The 19,566-nt window shown below is 32.7% G+C and overlaps 1 protein-coding gene across 20 annotated transcripts in view; it reads right to left on the bottom strand.

Moving 5' to 3' along the window:
• DYNC1I2 (dynein cytoplasmic 1 intermediate chain 2) overlaps positions 1-19,566 on the bottom strand; it is a 51,461-nt gene that overhangs the window by 19,065 nt on the left and 12,830 nt on the right. For 5 of the 20 annotated variants that reach the window (XM_070580164.1, XM_070580166.1, XM_008527382.2 and 2 more), the window contains exons 4-5: positions 18,120-18,210; positions 10,342-10,457 (exon numbers count right to left, since the gene is read on the bottom strand). In XM_070580164.1, the coding sequence (XP_070436265.1) occupies positions 10,342-10,457; positions 18,120-18,210 (207 nt within the window). Of the gene's footprint in view, positions 1-10,341; positions 10,458-12,638; positions 12,699-18,119; positions 18,265-18,932; positions 18,951-19,566 lie in introns of all 20 variants that reach the window. The other 15 variants (XM_008527380.2, XM_070580157.1, XM_008527379.2 and 12 more) reach the window with 5 other exon arrangements.

Raw genomic sequence — 19,566 nt, 5'->3', positions numbered from 1 at the left:
ACAGAATAAGTACAAATAATAGGAATTTTATCAACACAATTTTAAATAAAGAATTTAGTGTAACCTCTTAGTTTTTATACATACCATGTGACGCCTCATCAACAGTCATACCAAATTCTGTAGCTACATAAACTGAAATAAGATATATAAGCAACTAGGATGACTTCCTCACAGAAATCTCAAAAAGCTTGCAAGCATTTATCATTCCAGATAGAACAACATGCAACTCCTGCACAGTTTTATGTAGCGTGCTGACACATTAATGCTGTAGAATGAAGAAAATCAAATGTCTAAAATAGCCCACAGAGCTGGCTGCTTACTTGTGATCTGAAACCATCAGTGTTTAATGGGTCTTCATATGGCATAAAGACGACTTACATTAACTCTCAGGTTGCTATTTGAGAGACAGATTTTAAAGATAATAGCTATGAGACCACATTTTCTATTCTGTCATTTTAAATGTAAGTCTTATTATCTACTGTTATAAGATGTGGCAATAAGCACCTAAAATAATGTTTTCTTAACTTGAATAAAAACGTATATTGAGATAAGGTACAATGTTCATAATAATACTTTTTTAATTACTAAATCTCCTCTTACATTCCCAAACCAGGAAATAACTTAAAATCACTTATTTGAAAATGTTATAGAACATACAACTCTGCCTACCTTCTCTTTCACTACATACTGAGATGGATTTTTATGAAGAAAATGCTTATTTTTATTGGCTAAACAGAAGTGTCATTTGTCTATAAGGCAATGGCAGCAGGCGTCTGCAGCAGAGTGCATCTTAAGTAATGAGAGCCTATTCAATAAGGGGGACTTTACTTGTTAGTAATAGTCATTTCCCCCACCCATGTTCAAAATTATCTAAAACACACATACATACAATGTACACAAAAGAATGGTCAAGGATGAGAACCAGCTGCCAAGTCATGGTCCCAGCAGCCAGGCCAGCTGACTAGATAGCAACAACCAGATGGCACTGCTGGGATTGTGTCTTTCTGCTACAAGGTGGCAATGGGATGGCGTAACATTCTTCCGCTTCACTGCTTCCAATCCTGTCTCTCCCCAATGGCGAGCCTGTGCAATTACCCGCACTCTAGGAGGCCTACAGATAAGCCTTTACCCTGCAAACAAAATGCAGCTTGTAGGCCACACCAGCTGCCAAACCACACACATGGTGTTAGGTTTGGAGAGCTATGAAAATCTTTCTAACTCTATAGTATAAGCAATAAAAATATAACTGTACCTGTAGGAAAGAAAGCTTTAAATGACACTGTATAATGCACACAATGATACAGCCTCCAACTTAATCAAAATGATAATGACATATGCCAATCCTACATTACTTGAAAGTGAGCGATTTTTACGTTCTGACAAGTTTACAGAACTAGGATAAATGGCACGAATGATTTCAATATATGCTCATACTTTTGAACCAAATGGTGAAGGTTAAAATTTTTCCTTTCAAGGGCCTCAATCAGCCACAAAGGAAAACAGTAATCACTGTCTTTTCAGCCAGCCCAACCGCATTTGTCAGCCCTTTCTCCGTCAATGCAGCCAGAGCAATCAACCTGCCAAACATTCAGAATGGAAAAACAATCTGAAAATACAGGGTATAATGCACCTGCCAGTGAAAATGGCCATTTCAAGAAAAGCTAGTGATCTCAGTGACCCCGCTGAGGAGGCGGTGGTGCAAAGGGGAAAGAACACGTAAAAGAATTCTTAGCGATCGCCACTCTCTTGCACATTGACACTTCCTTACAAAGCATGCCAATTACAGCTTTTGTGCTACTTAAAAAAAAAAATGAAAGCTTTTTTTTGGCAAAATAATCACACAGAGAAACAGAAAGACGGTACTTCTTTTTAGATGAATTCTCATATACAACGGATTATTAATCTGAAAACAGTATAACTGGTAACAATTCTTACAATACTGCTCAAACATCAGGATGACATTCTACCATAAAGTCACCTGCATGTGTAATGTAATAACTTAATTATATTCAACTTAAAGTTGACTTTTAGAATAATAAGATATTTACTTCAATTAAAAATTAAGTCTGAGAACATATACATTTTCCAATTTTCTGCTAATACTATCAGTCATCCTAATCAATTTTGTGTACTAGTAGGGTTCACTGTATGTAAATCTTAAAATCAAAGATAGGGATTTTGAGTCACCCTGGACAGGTTATTCTTAAGCATTGTGAATTATAAATTACAGCCTCCTACACACATCATATTCTCTTCCCTCAAGTTTGTTGCATTATACGGCTTCTAAGTACCATTTCCAATGACAGGTGTCAAATTCCTGTCATAATGCATATGGTCAGTACTTTAGTGCTAAGTGACCTCATAATCTACATATTTAACAGAAAAGATCTTGTTTATAGACACTCTTTTCCTTTTCAAATTTAAAATGTAGATGAAGTATGTTAGACAGTGATCTATACTTGCCTACTAAATGGCATTTCCCATGCCTTATTTGCCCATATAGATTATTTTAGTTGTAGCTGAATAATGAGTATCAACTATTTAAATACACATTTTCAGGATTTTATTTTAGAATGAATGTACATACCTTTTTACACATGGATTAAAAACTGACTTAAAAACTATGAATAGGTACTTAAACCCAAGCTTCATAAAAGTGATTAAGCTAGATAAAATTTCAAGGAACATAAAAACAAAAGAACAGCATTCTAAGAAATGCTGTTTTTAGAAACTGCAAAACATAGTATTTTTATTATAAAGCTGATCTTAAACAATTATCTATATATACCAAGTATTAGGCAAAAATGCCTAACATCAGTAACATCAGATTAGAGAATGTTCCTCTGAAACAAATACACTTCTCTTATTAAAAACTAATATGATAAATACTAAAGGACTATTAACATGACCAAAAATACAGTGTTACAATTCTAAAGATTTTCTAAGCTAGTCCCTATTACATGATAAGCTATAATATATTTAAAACTGAAAAAGACTGCAACAGAGCAGGAAGACTGAAAAATGGGACTGCCATGTCACATCAATTTATTGATGAATATTCATTGCAATATGCTAAGTGGTTAACTCCATGCTTTCTCTGACAGGGAATCTAAGGTTATAAACTGAGCAGTAAAGAATGCATAAAAGTAGCAGTTACTTTTAAAATGACAAATCTCTTGTCAATGAATGCTAAGACTAGGTTTAATGAACCATTGAATTTTTACTTTGAGTTAACATCAAAATTGTGATGTATTTTGGTGAGATGGAAAGAAAAGCTGTTCTGTAAATTAAGCTGCACCTAGAAATAACACCAAAGAATGAAATTCCAGTTGTCAGAATAATCTGTTACAATGGAGTAGGTTAATCAAAGTTAAATCATCTGTGAAATGGGTGGCTTTTGTTAAGCTGAAGGAAGGAGTCTTCAGAGCAAGTTTTCTCATCTATATGTCATCTAAGCTAAGAATAAGCTACAAGGTATGCTTTGAATTATTTTAAAATATTACAATACATTTAATAGGTAATACACAAGATCCCAGAAAATCCTCACTAAATATTGATACTTTTTTTAATCTATCATTTATCACAATTAATTCTCAATATGAAGTAAAAAACAAATCCCATCATTAGTGCATTAAGGTTGTTTACGAAACACATTTGTTGCCTATAAATTTATTATGTAGTTTCATTAAACTGGTATACCCTATTTTAAGAGACTTTAATATCCTACGAAGAATTCCTAATTTACAAAGTAGTCTGATTATTCATGGTACAAAGAAAGTTGCCCTTGAGTTCTAAAATTAGGAAATTTGTTACATATAAAAATATGATTTAATTTATAAAAATTCAACTTATGAATAACTTCACAGACATCTCTCATAAAATGAGAATATTAAAAGGAAATGCTTTAATCATTAGTTTAAAAATGCAGGTTAGACATAAATGATTTTCTTTTAATATTTTCAAAATCATCTTTTCTTTTCTGGATCAACATCATTTTGAATCACTTCATTTTAATCAATGTGTCCATAATTTCATATTCTTATACCTTACTCTTTAAATCAATATTAACAATTTATGTTGGGAAGTTTCATGAATGTTATCAACAGAACCCACTTCTTTTATTTTTTAAACATCTAGAATAAGATGCAAAATCACTTGGATTTCCTTAATAATTCAGATCTTCAACATGGGAAAATATATAGCAGAATTTTAATTGGGAAATATTTTGAATACAGATCTAATGTTAATTTGGGGAACAAATAGAAAGGAGTAATATTTTAATTATACCGTTTACTTTAACACAGAATTTCCCTCTCTACATTGTCTTTTTTTATATAAAATTCAGATTTTATTTAGACAGTATTGGCATCATTTACATAGATCCTCTTATCTGTGATCTCATAAATATTACATTTTTCTGAGGCCATAATTTCAGATATGCTGATTAAAGTCTTTCAATCAAGATTAAGAACAAATGCTTCAATTTTCAATTATATTTATATTCTCACAGACTCTCTGAGGGTTACAACTAATTTATTAAATGCGTTATTCATTCCAGAATTTTTTTAAAAATCCATTTCAGACAAGGGTAATACTAACCAGAAGGCCTACAAATTTAGCCTACGTGGGAAGTATGGATTCCAGATGTAAAGATCATGCAATAAAAAATTGAGAGCTATTTACACATAATACTTTTCTACGCATTATAAATGCTAATCAACATGTACCTGAGAAAAAAATATCTGGCTATCCAACCAATACCAAAAATAATTACAAAACTCCACACAGATAAGACAGTGGAATGGTGTAAGAAAAACAACAGTCCCTGGAAATCAAAAGCCAGGTTCTGGTTGTAGCCCTGATACTCTCTCACCTTGTGACCATAGGCTCATCAATTAACTTCCCTGGGCTGTAGTTTCCTCAGGTGTAAACAAACTGATTAGATTAGATAACCCTTAGGATTTCTTCCTCTTTAAAAATCTGTTTCTAAAAATAGCAACAACCAAAAAATCCATACTGAAGAGGTGGATAAGAAAAAATAATGCCATTTTCAAAAGAGTTAAAAACTTTTAAAGGGAAGGGAAGAATAACTTTTCCAGGAATACATCCACAGGCACCATGCTCCCGCCATGAGAAGTTTTTCACCTGCCGAGAGCAAAATTGACTGAGGTCACATGTTCCTAGTCAATTTCATTCACAGTAGGTGCTTTAAGACAGCAAAGCACCTCAGTTCACACACAGTACTACCAACTCAGAGAGTAAACTTGAAAGCAAGAAGATGACTAGAATGGGGGAAAAGAAAAACAAGGCAGAATAAAAACTACTGCTTCTTAAAAGAATAGATTCAGCCATTAAAAAAAAAAAAAGGAAGATCAGAGTTAAGTCTACGACAAATTTTCATCTTCAATTTGGTAACTCACATTACTTCTGCACTGATCACACTGCCTACCAAAGTTTAATTTACTGTCACTCTCAAATCGTGATTTCGGCAATTTTGTCTCATAGTGAGTTTTGGAATTTGTTACATAATTCTTAAATGGGAACCAACCAGGCTAAGTTTGAGAACCACTGTAGTAAAGCAATGGATAAATACAAGTATGGTTAAGCAAAAAGTGTTGACATTATAAAACCTTAATTTCAGGGGGTTTTTCTTTCCCTTTTTCTAAAACTTCCACAAATTGGGAAAAGAAAATGTAAGAGCCCTAGACATGAAAATAATTGTAATGGTATAGAAAGGAAATGATCTCATTTTTATAAATAATTCCAAAAACTAAAGATGGCTCCATGGATTGGGATACGTCTCTCATTCTCCTTCACTTACATACCTCAACCTGAAACTAAAACTAAGACCAAAGAAAGGATAATTTAGTACCTTCAAATACAGCACATACTCAACAAACTAAAAAATCAGTGAATATTTGTTAGGTTGCAAATGAATAAACATGGACCTTTATAAAATTAACCTCTAAGTCTAATCCACACAGGAAAATTTTAAAAGGAGTGGTGCTGATGCATACACACTATTAGAAACTGGGCTCAGTTCACCCATCTTGTCACTTTCACCTTCCATTAGTGAGGACAAGAAAAACTTTTTTTTTTTTTAAAGATTCGCCCTAAGCTAACACCTGTTGTCAATCTTTTTTTCTCTTCTTCCCCCCAAAACCCCCCCAGTACATAGTTGTATATTCTAGTTGTAGATCTTTCTAGTTCTGCTATGTGGCACACCACCTCAGCATGGCTTGATGAGCAGTGCTAGGTCTGTGCCCAGGATCTGAACTGGTGAAACCCTGGGCCGCTGAAGTGGAGCTCGTGAACTCAACCACTCAGTCACAGGGCTGGCCCCAGGAAAATTCTATTTAACACCATGAAGATCAAAGCTGTTTGTTCACTACTCTTAGAAAATCACTATAAAACGATATTATCCTGATAAAAATACACCAATAAATAAGTTAACTAAACCATGCTATCCTTTAATGAAGTGTTTTTCAAACTACAAATCTAAATCAATAAATTTAGTGTGTCATGGTCCACATTTAAAGAAATGAAATATAGTAAAAGAAGGGAAGGCGCTATGTCATAAAATTTGTTTCTGTTATACACCTGCATCCAAGTTTGTACTGGATTGTAATATAAATTGAATTTCTTATCATAGGTTACTACCAAAAAGCATGAAAACGTTGCCTCAGTGGCAGCACAAGAGAAAAAGCACACCTTAAAATCAGTGAGACTTGGTTTAGAATCTTAGCTACTAGCTACTTGACCTTTGCTAAACTCTTATCTTTCAGCTTCAGTGTCTTCTTGGGTAAACAGAACTAGTAAAAAACACTTAACTCTCAGGGTTTTAGCGAGAGGATTAGAGATAAAGTGCCTCATCCTATACCTGATATGTGGTAGGCACTCTTCACTGTTAAACTTTTCGGTCATTAATTTAAACATGAAGTTTGAAGAACTGTTACAAATGAATAGCTAAAATAATCTATTTCAAAGATACTAACAGGTTCAATTTTGTTCATGGCATGCAGAGGGATACACACAACAAAAAATAATAGCACAAGTTTGTATCTACATTGTATGTCATCACGAAATTCAAGAAGGCTATAAAGGAGAATCTATAATGATTTCATCTATGGGTCTAAGAGCAAATAATGATTAGAATATGACATAATCATATTAAAACCAAGAACTGAGACTAATCATACTTTTTCACTCAACTTCATCAATAATTATATTCTGGCAATAACACTTGAAAATGACCTATTTTCCTAGTAGTTACATCCAGAGTAAACACGTGAAAATAAACACCTCAAGTAAGCAAAATCATTCTCCTGAGTAGGTAAAAGCAATTAATTCCTTCACCAAATATTTATTGAGTACTTACTACATGCCAGGCACTATTCAGATTAGGCATTCAGTAATAAGGAAGAAGTAGTCCCTATCCTACACTCTTGGAAAATTTGGCAAAGACACTGAAGTATGATGATGCTAAAAGCCTTGCCCCAAATAATTTCAAACTGAAAACAATAGTTTATTCTTGTGCTTCCGGGTCATCAGCTTATCTAACAAATCATGATCTTTTTAATTTTTTAATTACTTGGAAAATAAAAGTGAGAAAAATTTTTTTTAAATATCAATCTTATATTATGCAGTCAAATTTCAAATTAGTGCAAAATCAGTAAGTTACATATTCACATTTTAAAATCTATATGCATCTCAAAAATAAGCAACTGAAAATGCAAATTTCAAGTACGATATAAAATCGTGTTGTGTGTATATATACATACACATACATAAACGTATATAGAATTTTTGAAAAGACATTAAAAACTAACTGGAAACAAAATATTAACAATAGCTATTACACAGTGGTATCAGAGACATTTCCTCTTTATATCGTCTCTGTATTTTCTAAATTGTCTATGATATAACACAACAATAATTAGAAAAATTTTTTAAAAATGGAATTCTTCACTTAAACTTCATATAATTACAGATATATTATAATAGGCATTACCCAAAATAGCTTCAGAACACTTTACATTTCACACAATCCAAAATGCATTTCATAAGTGTGATGGTATAACTAAAAATAAATCTCCAAATTAATAGATGAAGAAAAAAAGCCTAATTTATTTTTTATATGAGTCATTGTGCCCTCATCTTGGCTATTTTGCTCACTTTCTGAGATAACATATCTAATAATGTACCCCCCAAAAGACAGACATTATAACATTTGAATTAATTAATACACCAGGTAATACTATTTTCCAGAAAGTATGGAATCCTGTAATATTAGTGTTCTCCATACTGATAGTTCAACACTTTATCTTTTCTTTCTACTTTTCTTAAGTTGCTTATCTCTCAAACAAGTTTACCATCAGTCGATTTTTTTCTGGCAAGATGAGGATTTTGCAGCTGTGAAAGAAAGCCATCTTACCAAGCAATGGAGACATGGGAATGAAAAAAATGTATCCATAGAAATGAACATTTACATGGTCAAGTAAAAAAATACTTGGATACAAATGTTACCCTGATTTCCTCAAATTGTTCAAAGGGTAATTATATGTATGATAATATCAATTCCTTTTGGAAACAATGAAAGTGAAAGGAAAAGTTTAAGGTATTTATTTCCATTTCCTTCCTTAGTGGGCAGGGAAAGGAGAGTTGCTAAAAGCGTATATGATTCGGTCAGATCAGTGGCGCAGTGGTTAAGTGCGTACATTCCACTTCAGTGGCCAGGGGTTGGCCGGTTCGGATCCGGGGTGCGGATATGGCACTGCTTGGCAAGCCACGCTATGGTAGGCGTCCCACATATAAAGTGGAGGAACATGGGCACGGATGTTAGCTCAGGGCCAGTCTTCCTCAGCAAAAGAGGAGGACTGGTGGCAGATGTTAGCTCAGAGCTAATGTTTCTCAAAATAAATAAATAAAATGTTTTTAAAAAAATACATAAAATACATAAATAAAAATACATAAAAGTGCATATGATGATCTGCTACTAAGTCAAAAAAAGTTGTAAATAGTTATAATCCTAATTTTCTTCTGAGGTATACAAAACATGAAAATTTAAGGATTTTCTTTGGTAATAGCTATTGATTTCAAAGATTTTTCCTCCTTTTCTTTACCTGTATTTTCTGGTTTTTCTGCAATGAATATTACTTTTGTTTTTCCTTAATGGAGAAACATGGTAATTTAACTGAAATTTTAAAAATAAATTAATTTAAACATTTGATCAAGTTTTTATGTTTGATATTCTATAATTAAACAGGAATCAGTTTTCCTGGCTAAGGAGAACAAATGGTCCTTATGCACAGACTGCTAAAAGGATAATTTATTATGGGCCCACAATTCCAAAATATCAACAGCTCTAAAATCCGTAACTCATTTGGTCGTAATTCCTGAGAAGACCAGAGGTAAAGCTATTTATAATCATTATTTGTCTCACTTAGCTTGAATATCCATATCTTTTGCTGCCGAAATATTAACGTCCAAGATCCTGCTGGAATGTTTACATATAGTTCATACACTTTATTAATTTTCTGAAATATGAAAAATTGATTTCTAATACATATAAGGCTTCAAATGGTTCAGATAAAAAACTGTGGATCTGTTATATAGATCTTATGTAAACCTCTTTTATGTGTGACATAAATTTATTAACTTCATTGGGAAAAACAAGAACTATCATATTAACTCTATGCTTGAATCCTTACATTAGCTATCTAATGAGATTTTTAAAAATTAGTCCCCAATGTAACTCCTTCTGGTTCGTTTAAGAATCAAAGGACTCCACATTCAATACAATGCTTGGTGTACTTCTCTTCATTACACACCGATTAAAGGCTACTATAAAATCAACATAGTAGAGCTCTTAGATGATAAAAGAGAAAGTTTAAGAATTAGTTAGATCTGTTCATTAATATGGATAACAATAACAGCATATCAGAATAAAGTATACAGAAAATAATTTATACGATTTCATTTACTGTGAGATACACTCTCTTTTAGGGAAGAATTATGCTCAATGACAAAGAAATAGAACATTCCTAAGCTTTTCTGCTTCTAAAGCAGTACATATTAATGACAAAATGAAGACTGAAAGACTTAAATTCCTCAACAAAATTAAAAACCATACATACAGCTTCTACTTTGAACTTCTAAAAGAAAAAGTTTTAAAACTCTAAAAAACAAATACATAAATACAGAAACCCTAAAGCATTAGTTTTATGATGTTTCTCTAAGAGAATATGCCCAAAAACAAAAATGGATAGGAAAAAAACAAGAAAGAATCCAGTAATTTAATATGAGGGTTGAATGACAATTATATTAAGGACAGATATTCACCTTCTTTGGGCTGAGCCATAACTGGAGTCTGAGTTTCCTTTGTATATGTGACGATTTCTCGAGGAGGAAAGTCAACTTGTGTAATTTTAGCCATTCCAAGTTTAATAGGTCCTCGTCTAAATAAAGTGAACACAAATGTTTTTAAATACAACAAATGATACATTTTAACTACATCAAACCATGTTATTATGGAAAAGTAAGAATTAAACATTGTGTATCCAACATTGTAATTTAAACCCCTGTTTTACTCAAGAAATTTCGATGAGCAATGAACTGGCTTTATCTTAACAAAAGAATTAGAAGGTAGCAAAAACAAAAGATATATCTAAATCATTCCAGGTGTTTATTTTCACTTTAAAAACACAAATAATTTAGTTTCTTAGAGCAAATGTGTGGGTAATAAAAGAACAAGAGGACATGAATTTCAGAGTGGACTGCTGATTATGGCTGATAATGAGAAGTGTTTTTAGCAAGGACATGATTGTGGACTTTTTTGAAGAGTCAGATTTGGATCTCACTCAGATCATGTTTTGTTCCCTTCACCATCAGAAGATTTCAGCTTTAAGACTGAAAAGTAAGTTTCCGTTGAAAATCTTTTACTCTACTTATATTTTTGAGAAATTGAGAATCATAAAGTCAATTTATATTTTAAAATGAAATTTTAACTTTTAAATCTCTAATCTCTGCAAGCTCAGTATTGTCCTTGATTCATATGTGGACAAACTACAGTACAGATATTTTATACTTAAGCTAAAGCAATAGATCTTTTGAATACTATAAAACTACTGAACTCAATTCTGTTATAAATAGAGGGAATACATTCTTTTTTGACAAACAGAAGAGAGTTGTGGCTGAAGAAATTGGACCAAAAGAAAAACATCTTTTATTAGCTATCTGGGGGATGTTTTTTTCATTATTATATTGGATGTTTAAATTCTAAACCAAATAAAGTGTGCTTCCAAACCCCCAAATAAGTTCTCAATTATGAAGCTGTCTTAAAAGGCTATCTAACAAAGACACTGCTGTAACTTCCAGAATATCAAGCAGGATATCTGAAATATATATATATATCTCATTGATAATACAATCATTTTTTTCTTATATAATATAAACATCCTTTTAAAAATCTTGAACAAACAAGTATAATAAAATTAGTTTTTTAATTTAATTCAAAAAATTAATTATCTCTAAGGTCCCAAATGTGGGCCCATAAGAAATTTTTAACGTGTTTTCCACTTTAAGAATATTTAGCCTTAAAAAAAAAAAAAATCAAAGAATTAAATGAAAAAACTTAAGTACATATGAAGTAATCTAGTATTCAAAGAATAAAATTTGAAATAAGAAACTTTATTTTCTGATTTTTAAGATGTAAATCATATGAAAAGTAAATCACTCATATCTGGAAAAAAAAGGTCAAGCCAACAACATTAGGAACAAGTTACAAACTTGAGTGAATATAGGTTCTAACAGATAAAAATCACAATATTAGAACAAATAAACGAAACATTCCAAGATTCAGAGGTAGAAGGGTAGAGAAGTAATACCTCACTTATCCAAAAGCCACTTTTACTGAGAATAAGGAAGCAGTTCGGGGTCGGAGGAGCCTCAGGGCAGCCAATTGAGAGGCCTTCCAGTTAATGTACAAGAAGCTCATATACTTTTCTTATATGCCCTAACTCAAGGCTTATTTACTCTTACTGTAGACATAATTTCAAAAGGTAGCTATCATATGTTTTAGGAGCTGCAAAATATCACGAGAAAAGAGCTATCTGAGTCAAGTACGATGGCAGCAGCAAACATAATGTGCATTGGAGACTAGAATAAATGAGTGAATAAATGAATTAATGAATAAATCAATAGCTATCTGGGGCCACAGTGTAGAGACCAACAGCTCTGTTCCTCTCAAAACCTTAAAAATCATCAGTGAATTTTAATATAGGGAAACAAATTAATATTCATATCAAGTAACCCAGAAAAGGTTCAGTATCATGTAGAGTATGTATTAGAAAAAGTCTGGGAAGTTTGTAACTCATCTTAGAAAAACCTACATCAAAAACACAGAAATAATAAAAGGAATTTGGACACTTAAATGGGTAGACTTAGGGTACCTAGATTATCAGATACATAGAGTATTTCTTTCACTAATGATAGAGGATAAATGAGGTGTCACAGTAAAATATAACTCTTTTCCTAACTAAATACTGTGTATTAGAAATTTAAGGAAAATAAAATCAGTACAGTTTCACAAAGAATTAGATTAATTATAAAAGAGGGAAGATAATAAATCTATTCAATACCCCAAATCGGAATCTGAGTGAAGCTGAAGAACTGATGGATCTGTATCCCAATGCAGCGTCCTAAATGGTTGTAGGACAACCATGAAGCATTAGCAAAAAAGGTCATAAGTTAGTCAAGCAATACATTCTATGAATAGCTAAAGCTAAAGTACTGTTCACAATTAAAAACCACATGTTCTGGTTAGTATGAAAAAAACAAGTATCATCACTCAATGCTCTAGTGCATGCAATAAGCATAAAATGGTTAAAGATGCAAACATACAACCCAGAATAGTTAACAGACAGTATTTTCAGCTTATGGGAAAGTAATACAGCTTAATAATAGCTAAGAACAGCCAAAGCATCCAACAATTCAAATAATACATTATTTCTGGATGATAACAAGCTAAGCTATAAAAGTAGTTAAAATTTTCAGTTTCCTAATAAAAAAACATTAGTAAAAACATCTTGGTTAACATATTATAATCTTGCCCAAAGCAATGAATGTGTGCAGGAAATTGTCATATTGGTAAAGGAAATGAGTCAACACATAAGCCTTTTGGTAAGAAAACCAAAGACTATTCCACTGGGATACAAAATAGCTAAAGTTTCCAAAATGTGACCCTTACGTAATTTATAGGTTAAGCACTGCCCTGGGCTCCCATGTAATCTGTTTGAGAACAACTAAAGATTTCTGTCTCTAGAAAAAATAGATTTTTCCCAGGAAAAATATTTTATGTTCAAAGGATTTGCCTAAACTAACTAAACTTTTGGAGAATAGCAATCCCAAATAAATATTCAGTGTGTTTTAGACTTGCCTCTGGGTAAATAATTTACATGGGATCTTTTCCATTTAAGCCAAGTCTAGTCATTACTAGAACAAAAGGTACTTTATCGCACCGGCATTCTTGGAGGTTAGCAATATATAAGATAATTATGTACAGTACTACATGATGTTCATAGTCCCTATTACAAAGTTATGCACAATATATTCAGTGCTACCATTTTTGTCAAATGTATTTGTTTTTCACTTATATTACACATAAGTTATAATGTACAACACTAAAACTGCTGTAATATTTAAATAAAACAAATGATTTCTATACTTTACTTGCCTGTACAATTTATCAGCAAAAACAATCAGAGGAATTGAACGAGAGAAATCCTTCACTTTAAAAATATAAAGAAAGATCTCAGGGCTTAACAAGATTGTGCACATGTAAATAAAGATGAGGCCATAGTGAAGATTTACTTTGTACTAAGCAATGAACAGCAACAAACTTAGGCTTTGTTAAACCAGAAGCAGTTCTTACGAGATGCTCTCCAAGGAACGTTCTGTCCACAGCCTTTACATTATGAGAGCTCTAGCTGTTATCAGTGACATAGAGCTCCTTGTTGAGGATGTCATTTTAGTCTAAAATCAAATAAAATTTTACCTCAAAATACAGCCAGTACTGAAAATCCATTGCACAACATATGGGATTATATTTATTAAAAGCATCTGCAGACATATAAAGTAAAATTCCAATATAATCCAAAACCCTGAGAGATAAACTGATCAAGAACGGAAAAAAGGAACAAGAGGCATGGATTACCCAATTAAGCAACTGTCACCTAAATTTTAGAGATAACAGAAGTGACTGAGAAAGTGAACTAGAAACTTAATGAAATGCAACTTTATAATCTGCAAAATTAGAGAAATATCACTTTTCATGGCTTTTGATATTTACTCATAAATTACCACCAGGCCTAACATAAATTTTTGGCATTTAGAAATAGTGATTCAGGGGCTGGCCCGGTGGCGTAGTGGTTAAGTTCCTGTGCTCCGCTTTGGTGGCCCAGCATTCACAGGTTTGGAAATGGCAGACCTAGCACTACTCATCAAGCCACACTGTGGCAGCATCTCACACAAAATGGAGGAAGACTGGCACAGATGTTAGCTCAGCAACAATCTTCCTCAAGCAAAAAGGGGAAGATTGGCAACAGATGTTAACTCAGGGCCAATTTCCCTCACAAAAAATTAAAATAAAATAAAAGGAAAGGAAATAGTGATTCAGACATGTTTTGAGATCCTATTTGGTAATGTCTATATATCTTTTCCTACTCCCAGAGTGTACTAATCTTAGACTGTCTTGGCCAACTAGTGAAGTTGACTGTTTAGGTTCATACATCTCACACATCTACACAGATTTTCCTGTGATACTTCTTCTTTTTCTCTTTATTCTTTCATTATGACCATGTCTGCTCATTTCACAGTTCATTCTGTTTCATTCTCGGACCTCAGCATTCTTTTTGTGTGTGTGAGGAAGATTGTTGCTGAGCTAGCATCTGTGCCAGTCTCCCTCCATTGTGTGTGAGATGCTGCCACAGCGTGGCTTGATGAGGGCTGCTAGGTCCACGTCTGGGATCTGAACCTGCGAACCCTGGGCCGCTGAAGTGGAGCATGCGAACTCAACAACTATGCCGCTGGGGCAGCCCTCCAGCATTCTTTTTAAAAAGCCATATATTCAGCAATGCTGTTTTTCACTGCCAACAGCACCAATTAATCAACAATATTAATTATCTCTTTACTATGGAATTTGGAGATGATTAAGTAGGATTCATGGTTTCCTACTCTTATTATGTGTATATGTGTGTGTGTCTGTATATAAATGAACATACTCAGCCCTCTTGAAAATTAATGATTAAAAATGAGTCTGTGGGGGCCAGCCCCATAGCCAAGTGGTTGAGTTCGCACACTCTGCTTTGGCGGCTCAGGGTTTCGCCAGTTCAGATCCTGGGTACAGACCTAGCACTGCTCATCAAGCCATGCTGGGATGGCATCCCACATGGCAGAACTAGAGGGACCTACAACTAGAATATACAACTATGTACTGGGGGGCTTTGGGGAGAAGAAGAAGAAGAGAAAAAAAAAGAGATTGGGAACAGATGTTAGCTCAGGTGCCAATCTTTAAAAAAAAAAAAAAGTCTCAAAGAAGACAATGTAGATTAAATGTAAGATTAAAAAGATATAATAAGGTCATCTCATTCAAAGAGAGGATTTTTTCCTCTCCTGTTAAACTTAGAGGAAACTAATTTTGTATTCATTCTCCAATAAGAACAAACACTCCTAAAGATATTTAAATACCTGTTTCCTTGTTTTACAACTTTTCATTAAAAATCTACACTTTAAACACAAGTTAGCACATTATGCTTAGAACTTTTCAATACAATGAGTATCTTCAAATTAATCACGTAATTACTAGAATGTAAGTTCCATAAAGGATCAGGAACCTTTTATTTTCTGTGGTAATCTATAGTATTTAACATTAAATTGGCAATTCAATAGATAAGTGTTCTATATATAAATATTTTTCTTTACAGTATTTACTCCCTGTACCAATTTACAATATTCCAATGCATCTCTAAGAATCTCTAGATTTTCCAATGAAACTCAGGAGGACATGTTTTAATTCATATTAATTTAAAAAACCAAGCAGGTATTACATAGTATTTTTGAAAGCAAACTTACTGGCACTGAATTAAAACAATCTCTCCTATTCGAAATCAAGAACACTGAGTTTGGAATAAATACAGTATAGAGTCTACATAAGAATAATATATATCATCAAATAAAGAAATTTAATAAATATAATACTTTTTTATTTTGGGAAATATTTTTACTATGGTAATACTGTAGGAGGAAAAAACCCTTCTCTTGAAAATACTACTTGCTTATTAGCAAAGGAATATTTAACATATTTGTATAAAAATACGGAAGTAGGAAGTATGAAACAAGTAAGTTTAATGTTAAAAATAAATTTAGATTAAATGAATTTAGCCTTAATCTATAATACATACTATTTTATAAGGTAGCATGATTTCTAAAAAGAAAGTTCTGATTTTTCTTAAATGATAGAGTTATGTCATTTACTTTAAACGACAGTATTGCTGAGATGTGCAATTTGGTTCTATATACAGAAAAGTTTTGGAAAGCACAACTTGAATTCAAACTGGTGAGCCTTTTGTGCCTTCTAATTGTTAACGATGACCTGATTATTCAGGAACCGATTAAAGCAGTGAGTTTATAGATTCTCTATCTCCCTTGCTTCTTTTTTATTGCCCTGCCTTTTAGATACTCATTACTTCCTTGTCACTTCAATGAGAGGGGTTCAGGCACAAAGAAGATAAAACTTCTCAGTGTATTTCTTATTAAAAAGTGTGTTAAGTGATCTTCCAGAGGAGGACATTTAACGTCCTGGACCAAAGTAAGGATTCTGAATAAAGATTTTAACTAATTATGTTTAATCTCATTCAACTGTCACAAGAAGTCAAAAACTGATCCTGTTAAATCAAGACTTCGGATTATTGCGTGAATGTATGACAAAAAGAATAAGTAATAATACTTTTCCCAATACAATCTTCGGAAAGAAGCTGAAACCCTAATAAACTTTTGAAAAGCAAGTCCCAACATGTGTACAGTATCCTAAAACAAACGTGAAATACAGTTTTATAAAGAAGATGCGAGTTCAGGAAAACTTGGCACTAAGCATTACCGTTCTTTTAATTGTGGCATAACTGACATATAATATTATATTAGTTTCAGGTGTACAACATAATGATTCGATATTTGTATATATTTTGAAACGATCACCACGATAAGCCTAGTTAACATCCATCACTACACAGTTATAGATTTTTTTCTTGTAATGAGAACTTTTAAGATCTACTCTCTTAGCAACTTTCAAATATGCAATCAAGTAGTATTAACTATAGTCACCATGCTGTACATTACATCCCCATGACTTATTTTATAACTGAAAGTTTGTACCTTTTGACCCCCTTCACCCATTTAGCCCACCCCCAAACCCCCACCTCTGGCAACCACCAATCTGTTGTCTGCATTTATGAGCTTGTTTTTTTTCAGTTTCCACATATAAGTGAGATCATACAGTATTTGTCTTTCTCTGCCTGACTTATTTCACTTCGTATAACGCCCTGGAGGCAGTAAATATTCTTAACATTTCCTCCGCAATTATTCCTTATTCTTGATACTTTATGCATTATTCTTTTCTATCTTAATTAGAACAAGTGACTTAATAGGGCACAATTGGGCTGTTCAACTGAATTGTTTAGATTTTCAACTACTGAATGGGGAAATAAGCACCACAAAGTTTTTTACATTATTTATACCCAAAACATTCACTTAATAACCAGTATGAAATTTATATAAACAGAAAAAATTTAAATGAACTAACACCTCTATTTTTAATATAAATTAATTAGCATAAAATCAGTTAACTATTCGATACTAAGTTAATCAAATGTGACAGATAAAATACTGTAAAACAAAACAAAGCAAAACAATTTCCCCCCATTTACAACAAACAACTTCTATGCCATTTAGATTTCAAAATGTTAGAACTAACTCAGCATAACTATATGGAGTCCCTCTAAAGCATCAACAGTATCTGGGCACTAAATACATTCTATCATTAAAATATTAAAAGAAAATTACGGTACCTAGATCCCACTGCACCGTCTCCAGAGTCTTGGCTTCCAGCTTCGCTTGGGGTGCTCACAGATTTGGAGGATGGAGACATAGGAGGAGGGACTAAATAGTGAAATAGACAGGTATCCGCTGTTACTACACGGAGAGGTTGCTCAGCTTATGACGTTTCAAAAGTAATTTAACATGAAGTAATTAACAAAAAAGAAAAAATAACGGCAAACCAAAAAACAAAAATACATGAATGAAAATGAACAGTAGAAAGAAGAGGAGAAAGACAAAGTTAACAATGCATGCTGACGATTCATGCAATTTCTCTGGCAAAATGCACTTGGGCTTTATATTTTTAAAAAAAAAAAAAGCAAGATTATGGAAGGATGCATCTTCATCTCAGCCAACACCAAATGAGGGTACTAATCTTTAAAGGAGAGCATTCCTTCTCCCCTTTCTAACTTCTCACTTTTAAGATCACTTGATTGTAAGTATTATTTATAATTGCTGTCAAAATCAAAATTCTGAAATATGCTTCAAAAGTCATGTACTCTCTGACTGTCCGAGATTTATTTTAAAATGTTAACTTTTGTCTAACAATCTTTTCTTTCAAAAATTATATCTTCAATGATTTCATTTTCCTCCCACCAAAAAGGGGCCAATTTAGAGAAATATTTGTAGTTAAAGGAATGACTCCTTTAAAATGCCATTAGTTTCCAGCAATTTGGGTGAAAAATGCAAACAGTCCATAAAACGGCATGCCTTCTAGACATGATGCATAACATAAAGTGATGCATGCAACTTAAATAAGGCAAGACTTATGGTAACTTCCTTACCCCAGTATTCAGAAAAAACTGAAGTGTACAGACAAAGATACAGACACCCAAAATATTCTTAATCCCTTCTTATAGAAAAATACACATTTTTCATAGTATATAAAACAAACAGCAAATGCTTTCTCCTAAATTGTCACTTTTAATATTATATACTAACAGTTGATCATGCATATTTCATGCTATTACATTTGTAAAACTTTTTGATTACCATTGCAGGGAGTATAGGAGGAGCATCACTGCCATCTTCTGGTTAAACTTTACCATAAATGTCCCCAATCCCAAGTATCTTTTTAAAATAATTTTTTTAATGTACAATATTAAGTGACCAATATATTTTATGTTGAGCTGCAAGCCCTTCTTTTACTAGTCTACTGAAAAAAAGGTTAAGTTCCTAGTTATAGAAGAACTAATCGAAAGAAGTATGTATTTAATTAAAAGCCTGTGTCTTTGGAAGTCACATTCACTGAACCCTTATAATTATGTTTAAATGATTATACACACTACAGTAAAAACAGTGGGCTTGCTAATCTAACAAAATGTAAAGGTATAATATGATGAATTACATCTTAAACACAGGTATGAAACTGATCATCCTTATTTTTTCAATGGCAAATTCTACTGGTAACCAATAATA

Source organism: Equus przewalskii, chromosome 17, assembly GCF_037783145.1.
Source record: "Equus przewalskii isolate Varuska chromosome 17, EquPr2, whole genome shotgun sequence".
NCBI classification, from domain to species: Eukaryota; Metazoa; Chordata; class Mammalia; order Perissodactyla; family Equidae; genus Equus; species Equus przewalskii.
This window is presented reverse-complemented; position numbering and strand designations above follow the sequence as displayed.